The sequence below is a fragment of the Cetorhinus maximus genome, chromosome 13 (assembly GCF_964194155.1).
Source record: "Cetorhinus maximus chromosome 13, sCetMax3.hap1.1, whole genome shotgun sequence".
Lineage (NCBI taxonomy): Eukaryota > Metazoa > Chordata > Chondrichthyes > Lamniformes > Cetorhinidae > Cetorhinus > Cetorhinus maximus.
In genome coordinates, this window is record NC_135891.1 from 70,777,457 (window position 1) to 70,788,158 (window position 10,702).

General features: G+C 50.9%; 1 protein-coding gene across 2 annotated transcripts; it reads right to left on the reverse strand.

Annotated features, from left to right (window-relative positions):
• Positions 1-759: 759 nt before the first annotated feature.
• On the reverse strand, positions 760-8,203 carry LOC144688685 (E3 ubiquitin-protein ligase RNF182). 2 transcript variants are annotated; one of them, XM_078555520.1, is made up of 2 exons: positions 7,741-8,203; positions 760-1,846 (listed from the first exon to the last, which is right to left on the reverse strand). In XM_078555520.1, exon 2 carries the CDS (start codon positions 1,655-1,657, stop codon positions 926-928), a length of 732 nt encoding a protein of 243 aa, XP_078411646.1. In that variant the 5' UTR covers positions 1,658-1,846; positions 7,741-8,203; the 3' UTR covers positions 760-925. The 2 variants fall into 2 exon arrangements, with proteins under 2 accessions (XP_078411646.1, XP_078411645.1); XM_078555519.1 differs by lacking the exon at positions 7,741-8,203 and adding an exon at positions 7,097-7,499 and having other exon boundaries at positions 760-1,850.
• Between the last annotated feature and the right edge of the window lie 2,499 nt (positions 8,204-10,702).

The following is a 10,702-nucleotide window of genomic DNA, read 5'->3' on the forward strand; positions in this document are numbered from 1 at the left end:
TTGGTTTTGATTGGACATTTAAGGGGCTGCAGTGATTGAGAGTTTTTGAGACAGAGTTTGAGTATCAGAGGTTCTGATGAAAATGTCATTGATCTGAAACATTAACTCTATTTCCCGCCAGAGATGCTGCCTAACCTGCTGCATATTTCCAGCATTTTCTGGCTTGCATTTGCAGTATTTTGCTTTAGTATTTGAGTATTTTGGGGGGGGGGCACTGTGATTGGAGAATTAGGTAATTAGGGGGTGGGGGTTTTGATTGGCAAATTAGAAGGTGGTTTTGATTGACAAATCAGGGGTTGGGCTTTGATTGATGAATTAGGGGGTAGGCTTTGATTGGCAAATTAGGAGGTGGGTTTTGATTGGTGAATTAGAGGGTAGGTTTTGATTGGCAAATTAGAGGGTAGGTTTTGATTGGCAAATTAGGGGGTAGGTTTTGATTGGCAAATTAGGGGGTAGGTTTTGATTGGCAAATTAGGAGGTGGGCTTTGATTGGCGAATTAGGGGGTAGGTTTTGATTGGCGAATTAGGAGGTGGGTTTTGATTGGCGAATTAGGAGGTGGGTTTTGATTGGTGAATTAGGGGGTGGGTTTTGATTGGTGAATTAGGGGGTGGGTTTTGATTGGTGAATTAGGAGGTGGGTTTTGATTGGCGAATTAGGGGGTGGGTTTTGATTGGCGAATTAGGGTATTGGGAGATGGACTAAATGGTCTTTTAAATTCTGCTGACCCAGTTTAGGTTTGATGGAAAAGGTAACTTCAGTTTGTGATCATTCAGTTGAAAAGCCATGGCTTTTGTGTTTTATTTGAACGTTGGTTAAATTGTGCATTTACACATAATTCCAAACTATTGCAGTGTTGAGAGGTTACACCTCATCATTGTGGCAACAGTGGCAACTTCTGTTCCAAATCCTACACAGTGCTCAATGTTATCTGGTCAAACAGTGCAAGGTTTCATGGAACACACATTGACAGAACCCATAAACTACACATAGGACCAGACTTGAAGGGACAAGACTAATGAAGATTATTCCGAGGGTGACATTCTGGATCACTAGCAGATAGATGCCAAGGGGAACTGAGCTGAAATAAAAAAGCCCCAAAGTCCAAGTGAGCAAGTGGGGAAATCCCTTCCAGAGACAGGGCCTGCACTTGTCTGTCATCTGCTGACAGGATACGGATGTCAGGGAGTCCAAGCTGGAGGGTCTGTAGCTGATAATTGGTAATACATTGGTGTTGTTTGTTTGCGATGATTCTCTCTGGGGGTCTGTTATGGCGATGAGCAGACAGTTTGAGGAGTTGCTGGAAATCTCATGATTGGCAGGTGTCAACGTCATCTCAGATGATGAGCAATTCTTGGCCTTGTCTGGGAGGCTGAGGATAGCCATAATGTGTGGGTCATCTTGCAGTCGGCAGATCTTCTCTTTAGGTACACTCGTCTCCTGTCTGCAGAACGGACAACTGATGGTGTGGGGAGGGGAAGCTTTTAGTTTGGCAACCTTCTGGAGACATTTTGCACAAACACGATGATGGCAGTTTAACACCTTGGGCTTTCTGCTGTGCACATCGTAACAATTATAGCAGATCCTACACTCCAACTCGTTCAATGTACAGAAGTGAGGGAGTTTGCTTTCTGCCTCAGATATCTGCTGCTGGCTCATCTTAACCTGAAGAGAGGCTTCCAGGTCTGCAACACTGACTGCAAATCTTTAGGCACAAAGACGATTTTAAGGATGTCTCCTCGCTTTCTGAGTAACAATCCACAGGATAGGGAGTCACTGGGTCATTACCCAACAATTACTATTCGACCCATCAATTCCATGCTGGCTCACTCTTGAAAGGAGAAGAAACTCCCTGCAAAAAGTAGGAGAAACTGGTTAGTGCCATAGTTTCCATGGTTACAGCCCTACCCTCAATGACACCAGACCCAGAATTAGACAAATCAAGCTCTATTCGGTTCCAGTTAATTGATGGTTATGGGGTAAATTAGTCCTTTCCAAACCAGATACTGTTCCACCGTTTAGTCATTGCTAAATGGTTAAAACCTATCAGTAATTACAAGAAATGCCATAAAGATAAGTCTAAATGAAGGTTATTCAGTTCATCTAGTTCATCCTTCCAGAGACATTTGTGATTCTCCATCGCCCACAGCATCAAAGTGACGAATGAGTGACATCAGAGTGGTTTACACCAAGCTGTACCTGAGGGAGCTTTACTCTGTATCTAACTTTGCAACAGTATAGACAATGCAGAGGGAGCTTTACTCTGTGTCTAACATTTGCCCTCTCGAGCCTGCTCCGCCATTCAATAAGATCATGGTGGATCTGATTATGGCTTCAAATCCACTTTCCTGCCTTACCATTGCCCAGAGACTGAACTGGACTAGCCATATAAATACTGTGGCTACAAAAGCAGGTCAGAGGCTAGGAATACTGTGGCGAGTAACTCACCTCCTGTCTCCCCAAAGCTTGTCCACCATCTACAAGGCACAAATCAGGAGCCTGATGGAATACTCCTCACTTGCCTGGATGAGTGCAGCTCCCACAACACTCAAGAAGCTTGACACCGTCCAGGACAAAGCAGCCCACTTCTTTGGCATTACGTCCATAAACATTCACTCCCTCCACCACCAATGCACAGTATCAACAGTGTGTACCATCTACAAGATGCACTGCAGGAATTCGCCAAGGCTCCTTAGACAGCACCTTCCAAACCCACGACCACTACCATCTAGAAGGACAAGGGCAGCAGACACATGGAAACACCACCACCTGGAAGTTCCCCTCCAAGTCACTCACCATCCTGACTTGGAAATATATCACCGTTCCTTCACTATCGCTGGGTCAGAATCCTGGAACTCCCTTCCTAACAGCACTGTGGGTGTACCTACACCACATGGACTGCAGCGGTTCAAGAAGGCAGCTCACCACCACCACCTTCTCAAGGGCAGTTAGGGATGGGCAATAAATGCTGGCCCAGCCAGTGACACCCACATCCTGTTAATGAATAGAGGAAAAAGTTCCATTCCCCAACCACCCCTGTGCTCTCTGACCTACACTTGTTCCCAGTTCAGAAATGCCTCAATTTTAAACTTCTCATCCTTGTTTTTAAATCCTTCTCCAGCCTCACCCACTCCCTATCTCTATAACCTCCTCTAGCCCCATAACCCTCCTAGATACCTGCACTCCTCTAACTCTGGCCTCTTGTGCATCCCCAATTATATTTACTCCACCATTGGTGGCTGCGTCTTCAGTTGCTTTAGGCTCCAAGCTCGGGAACTCCCTCCCCACACCTCTCTGTCTCTCGAGCTCTCTTTCCTCCTTTAAGACACTCCTTAAAACCTACCTCTTTGACCAAGCTTTTGGTCTTCTGATCCAAGATCTCCTTATAAGGAATATGTGACTCAGTGTCAATCGATAAATCACTCCTGTGATGTGCCAGTTGAAAAGGATTTTATTTTCAAGATATTTTGTAATTGGAGCTTGTCATGTTCATCCCTGTTCATTTCTCTTCCCAATACATTCATTCTTTCTTTCTCCTCTATTTCTCTGCCTTGTTCTCGCTGTCTGTCTGTCTTTCTCACTCTCTCTCTCTCTGTCCTTGTCTCTCATCTCTCTCTCTCTGCCTCCTATTCTCCATGTCTTCCTCGCCCCTCCTCGTTTTTCTCTCACTCTCTGCTTTGCTTTCTCCTTCCTTTTCTCTCTCTCTTCCTTGTCTCTCTCTCTGGTTCCCTTAATCTCCCACTCACTCTCTCTCTCTCCCCCTGTGTATCCCCCTGTGTCTGTCTGCATTTCTTTATCTGTCTCATGTTCCTGCTCCCTCTCTCTGTTTCCCAGCCCCTCTGTCTCCCTGTCCCCCTCTGTCTCCCTACCTCTCTCTCCCCCTGCCCCCCCTCTGTCTCCCTGGTGCTCTGCCCCTCTGTCTCCCTGCCCCCCTCTGTCTCCCTGCCCCTCTGCCTCTCTGTCTCCCAGCCCCTCTGTCTCCCTACCCCTCTGCCTCTCTGTCTCCCAGCCCCTCTGTCTCCCTACCCCTCTGCCGCTCTGTCTCCCTGCCCCTCTGCCTCTCTGTCTCCCAGCCCCTCTGTCTCCCTACCCCTCTGCCTCTCTGTCTCCCTGCCCCCCTCTGTCTCCCTGGTCCTCTGCCCCTCTGTCTCCCTGCCCCCCTCTGTCTCCCTGCCCCTCTGCCTCTCTGTCTCCCAGCCCCTCTGTCTCCCTGCACCCCTCTGTCTCCCTACCTCTCTCTCCCCCTGCCCCCCTCTGTCTCCCTGGTCCTCTGCCTCTCTGTCTCCCTGCCCCCCTCTGTCTCCCTGCCCCTCTGCCTCTCTGTCTCCCAGCCCCTCTGTCTCCCTACCCCTCTGCCTCTCTGTCTCCCTTCCTCTCTGTCCCCCTGCCCCCCTCTGTCTCCCTGCCCCTCTGCCTCTCTGTCTCCCAGCCCCTCTGTCTCCCTGCCCCTCTGCCTCTCTGTCTCCCTGCCCCTCGGCCTCTCAGTCTCCCTTCCCCTCTGTCTCCCAGGCCCTCTGTCTCCCTGCCCCTCTGCCTCTCTGTCTCCCTACCCCTCTGCCTCTCTGTCTTCCTTCCCCTCTGTCTCCCTGGCCCTCTGCCTCTCTGTCTCCCTGGCCCTCTGCCTCTCCGTCTCCCTGGCCCTCTGTCTCCCTACCTCTCTCTCCCCCTGCCCCCCTCTGTCTCCCTGGTCCTCTGTCTCTCTGTCTCCCTGCCCCCCTCTGTCTCCCTGCCCCTCTGCCTCTCTGTCTCCCAGCCCCTCTGTCTCCCTACCCCTCTGCCTCTCTGTCTCCCTTCCCCTCTGTCCCCCTGCCCCCCTCTGTCTCCCTGCCCCTCTGCCTCTCTGTCTCCCAGCCCCTCTGTCTCCCTGCCCCTCTGCCTCTCTGTCTCCCTGCCCCTCTGCCTCTCTGTCTCCCTTCCCCTCTGTCTCCCAGGCCCTCTGTCTCCCTGCCCCTCTGCCTCTCTGTCTCCCTACCCCTCTGCCTCTCTGTCTTCCTTCCCCTCTGTCTCCCTGGTCCTCTGCCTCTCTGTCTCCCTGCCCCTCTGTCTTCCTTCCCCTCTGTCTCCCTGGCCCTCTGCCTCTCTGTCTCCCTGCCCCTCTATCTCCCTGCCCCTCTGCCTCTCTGCCTCTCTATCTCCCTGCCCCTCTGCCTCTCTGTCTCCCTGCCTCTCTGTCTCCCTGGCCCTCTGCCTCTCTGTCCCCTTGGCTCTCTGCCCCTCTGTCTCCCTGCCCCTCTGCCTCTCTGTCTCCCTGCCCCTTTGTCTCCCTGGCCCTCTGTCTCCCTGGCCCTCTGCCTCTCTGTCTCCCTGGCCCTCTGTCTCCCTGGCCCTCTGCCTCTCTGTCCCCCTGGCCCTCTGCCTCTCTGTCTCCCTACCCCTCTGCCTCCCTGGCCCTCTGCCTCTCTGTCTCCCTGGCCCTCTGCCCCTCTGTCTCCCTGCCCCTCTGCCCCTTTGTCTCCCTGGCCCTCTGTCTCCCTGGCCCTCTGTCTCCCTGGCCCTTTGTCTCCCTGGCCCTCTGTCTCCCTGGCCCTCTGTCTCCTTGTCTCCCTGGCCCTCTGTCTCCCTGGCCCTCTGTCTCCCTGCCTCTCTGCCTCCTTGTCTCCCTGGCCCTTTGTCTCCCTGGCCCTTTGTCTCCCTGGCCCTCTGTCTCCCTGGCCCTCTGTCTCCCTGGCCCTCTGTCTCCCTGCCTCCTTGTCTCCCTGACCATCTGTCTCCCTGCCTCTCTGCCTCCTTGTCTCCCTGGCCCTCTGTTTCCCTGCCCCTTTGTCTCCCTGGCCCTTTGTCTCCCTGGCCCTCTGTCTCCCTGGCCCTTTGTCTCCCTGGCCCTCTGTCTCCCTGGCCCTCTGTCTCCCTGGCCCTCTGTCTCCCTGGCCCTCCGTCTCCCTGGCCCTCTGCCTCCTTGTCTCCCTGGTCCTCTGTCTCCCTGGCCCTCTGTCTCCCTGGCCCTCTGTCTCTCTGGCCCTCCGTCTCCCTGCCCCCCTTTGTCTCCTTGCCCCCCTCTGTCTCCCTGCCCCTTTGCCTCCCTGGCCCTCTGCCTCTCTGTCTTCCTGTCTCCCTGCCTCTCTCAGCCCCTTTGTCTTTCTCTCTCTCTCCACCCTTGTCTCTCTTTCTCTCCTTGTCTCTCTCCCTGTCTCTCGCTCTCCCTCTGTCTGTCTCTCTCCCTGACTCTGTCTCCCTATCTCTCTATCCCTCTGTCTCCCTGTCTCCCTCTCTCCCTGTCTCTCCCCCGCCTCTCTCTTTCCCCGTCTCCCTTTTCCTGTCTCTCGCTCCCCGTCTCTCCCTCTCTCCCCATCTCACTCTCCCCCTGCCTCTCTCTCTCCCCCATCTGTTTCGTTCTCTCCCTTCTCCCTCTCTCTCCCCCTTTCTCTCTCTCACCCTTTCTCTCTCCCTTTTCTCTCTCTCCCTTTTCTCTCTCTCCCTTTTCTCTCTCTCCCCTATCTCTCTCACCCCCTATCTCTCCCCGTCCCCCTGTGTCTCTCTTCCCCTGTCTCTCTCTCCTCGTCTCCCTCTCCCCCCCGTCTCTCCCCCAGTCTCTCTCTCCCTCTGTTTCTCCCTCCCTGTCTCTTTCTCTCTTCCTGTCTCTCTCTTTCTCTCCCTGTCTCTCTCTTCCTGTGTCTCTCTCTCTCTCTCTTTGTCTCTCTCTTCCTGTCTCTTTCTCTCTCCATGTCTCTCTCTCTGTCTCTCTATCTCTTTGTCTCTCTCCCCTGTCTCTCTCCCCCCTGTCTCACCCCCATCCTTCTCCTCCATCTCTCTCCTCCTTGTCTCTCTCCCCGTCTCTCTCTCTTTCTCCCCCTGTCTCTCTCTCTGCCCCGTTTCTCTCTCTCCCCTTGTCTCTCTCCCCCGTCTCTCTCTCTCTCTCTCCCTCTCTAATTTGGCTCAGTTCTTTCACTCTCAGTCGGGTTTTCACTCTCACAGCCAATGCTGCTGTTAGGAACGCTCACTGATGCTGACACACTGCAGCAAAGCTGCTTATGTGCAATGGAGCAGCTCATCCATTCCTCACACTGCTGCTAGTCTGGTTTGTCATCCTCATTAAGGGTTACAGAGACTGCAAAAGCATGGAGATAAGATCAGAAATAGGCCCAAAGTTGCTATGTTTACCTGGTAGCTGTTGAGGAGGGTTCGAGAGGAAGAGACATCACTGCTTGTTGTATCTCTCAGCATTGGGCTGTGTTCAAGAGCAGGGAGCAGAAAGCAAGGGTTTGTACGTGATTCCTGACCTCCCCATGTCTGCTTTCAGACTGAATCCTCCTGACAGTGACTCACTGCAGCCTCTTCAATCAATCCGGATATGAGAGCGAATGTACCACAGCACTGAGAGTCTGAAACACAATGAGGTCAGTGTCTGGGATAGTAGCCAGGAAACACACACACAGCATCTTGTATAATTTATACCAGTACAGGAACCAAATACAGCGGAGAGGCCAACAGCTTCATCAGCACACTGAGACTTAGATAGACACACAATGAAACAAAGAGACAGAGAAGGAGAGAGACAGAGAGAGAGAGAGTGGCAGAGAGGCAGGGAGAGCAAGAGAGAGAGAGGCACACACACACACAGAGGCAGAGTGAGAGAGATAGAGAGAAAGACAGAGAGAGAGAGAGAGAGACGGAGAGGGTGTTTGGGTTTTGCAATGCAACAGTACTACTTGTCCCATCTGGCTTTCCATAGTCTGGTGACCTCTGCCATGAGGCAGTCTCTGTAAGCAGACATCTCGAGATCAATTCAACAAAGACTTACAAACCTATCAGGAGAACATCGTCTGGAGTTAGATGAGAGTCGTGGTATCTTACAGTCTGCTGCCACCATGTATGTTGAGGGCTTCGATGTAGACCACAAGGGATCAGTCTCTATGCTAAGCAAGATACTGAGACTGATGACGGTTCTGGTCGAACACAATTACATGAAGTTTATTACTCGCAACAACTATATGCAGCTCTGCAGAGGCCTGGATTTAGCCTGAGTCCTAACTGTTACATAGGCTGATTATTTGACTATATGCCTGACTCATAAGGTACACAAAGTCTTACTGATACTGAGTCACAGACAGTAGTGAGCATCTGCAGTAGAGATCACAGGCAACAGTGAATATCTAACATGGAGGCTGTACTGTTTCTCCTCCAGCCTTACACATGGTGATGTCAGAGTGAAGTCACTATACAGCTTCTTAAAGGCACATTGCATTGTCTGCATTGGCACACACACAATATCACCACAGTGAGAGTATGAGACCAATTCAGTATCTGCTGAGAAGGATTCCAAGTAAAGCCTAAAGGACAAGATAGAAGAGCTGGGAAAGAGGGGAGTAACCAAGAAAGTGACAGCTCCTACAGGCTGGATGAGCAGTATGGGAGCAGTGAAACAACTGGGAAAGCTGCGAGTGTGCTCAGACCCAGAGGAGCTAAACAAAGTGTTACAGGGAGTAGTGATGAAAGGATGACCTGAGAGCGTCCAGGACACACCAGTGGTCACAAGAGCATATTGGGCATATCGAGATGAATTGACAGCCCAAGATGGCATCTTGTACAAAGGAAATAGAGTCCTCATCCCTAGGGAGATGAGAGGAGAGATGTTAAAGTACATCCATGCAAGCAATCAAGGAATTGAATCGAGCCTGAGAAAGGCAAGAGAAGTGCTCTACTGGCCAAACATGAGCAATGAAATTAAAGACCAGATTGGTCAGTACGGTGCTTGTAACAAGTACCAAGCTAAACAAACTAGAGAGCCATTGGCGACACATGACATCCCAGACAGACCGTGGATGAAGTTGGGAGTAGACCTCTTCACTATAGCAGGAACTGACTATCCTGTCACTGTAGATTACTATTCTGACTACTGGGAGTTAAACCAGCTGACTTCAACATCAGGAGAAATAGTAGAAAGCACAATTCAGTCGGTACAGCATTCCAGACATTGTGATGAGTGACAATGGCCCTCAGTTCACAAGTGAAGAATTCAGCCAATTCACAAAGGATTGGGATATTCAGCACTAAGCATTGCCTCCACACTATCCCCAGCCAAATGGAAAGGCTGAGGCTGCAGTGAAAATCACCAAAGGAATCATCAAGAAATTGAGCAACTCTAGCACAGGCAAGGCAATCCTTAAGGGGCTGAAGGCATGGAAAGTAGTCCAGTCCAAAGGCTAATGTCACGCCACACCCAAACTACTCTTCCAATAGCAAAAAAGCAGCTGAAACCAGAATAGTAACAGACGCGAGTGAAAAAATCAAGGTGAAATGGCAGGAAGCCAGTTTGACAAGACTGCTAAACCATTACCAGGGCTGAGCATTGGAGAGCCAGTCAGGGTACAGACCTTCAACACTCTCAACAGGAGTCAGCCCATTTGGAAACTTGGGACATGTGTAGAGAAATTATCACCTCAATTGTGCATGGTGGAAGTGAACGACCAAATATACTAGTGCAACTGCAGGCACACGTGCACACAACCAGTGAAGCTGTTCCTTCACAGCTATTGGCCAGTCAGGGAGAAGGGATCTCACCAGCTGTACTGAGCACAGAACCACCATCAATCCCAGAAGTCCACTGGTCCCCAGCAATGGCAATGGAGAAACATCAGTTACTATGGCAACATAGTAACGGCACTCTCTGACCAAGGAACGTCACCCTGATGAACAGCCAATGTCAACGCAAATGTGTACCATTAAGAAACCTGCATGATTTAAAGACTGTGAATGCAATACAGATGCAGAGACCGACTAGTAGAACAAACAGTGTTAATTCATGAGAGCAGTGGGTGTATAGTGGGTAACTTGGGTAACTCACAGTTACAGGGGGATGTGTGTGTTTGTTGTTCGTTAGGGAGAGGGGTGGTTGTGTCTTTTGTTTAGTATGGAAGGGGGGATGTTTGAGTTTTGAAATGCAACAGTACTACATGTCCCATCTGGCTTTGCATAGTCAGGTGACCTCTGCCATGAGGCAGTCTCTGTAAGCAGACACCTTGAGATCAGTTCAATAAAGACTTACAATGAGAAAGCACTGAGAAGCACCACAGTCTTTAAACATGAAACAGAGAGAGAGAGAGTAAGAGATAGAGAGAGAAACAGACTGAGAGACACAGAGAGTAAGAGGCAGCGCGAGATAGAGAGAGAGCAGGATTTTCTCCCTAGGGTTGGGAAACTGAGGTTTTTGGGTCCGGACTCTGCACTGGGAGAGTAGTGCCATCCTGTGATTTTTGTGGAAGTGTGCTAGCTGTTAATTGGTTGGAGGGTGGGTTGGTTGATTAATTAGTGGCTGCAGGGCTGGGATAGAAGTGGGACTCTGCAATTGTGGGTCTGATTTAAACGGAATGCAGCAGCCATTGCTCTGGCTGCCATTTGAAAAGGGAATTGCAAGAAGGAGGGAGACAGGAGGAGCGGCAACAGAGCCACAATTCAGATCAGTCATAATCTAATTGGATAGTGGATCAGGTTTGAAAGGCTGAATGACTGACCCCCTGTTCCTAATATTCCTAAACTGTGAGCTCTTTACTGTTGTTGCCAGCTAATAATAAGGATCTTAGTGTTCCTGAGCTGGGGACAGTCTGCTGGCTTTGCTACTGCTGATTGACCTGCCTGTGTTGCTCAGCTGGTGTTACACTGTGTCGGGATCAGGCTGCTGGAATGGGCTTGGACTGCTGGAATGGGATCAGCCTGCTGGGATCAGGCTGTTGGGATCAGTCTGCTGGAATCAGTTTGCTTGGATCAGGC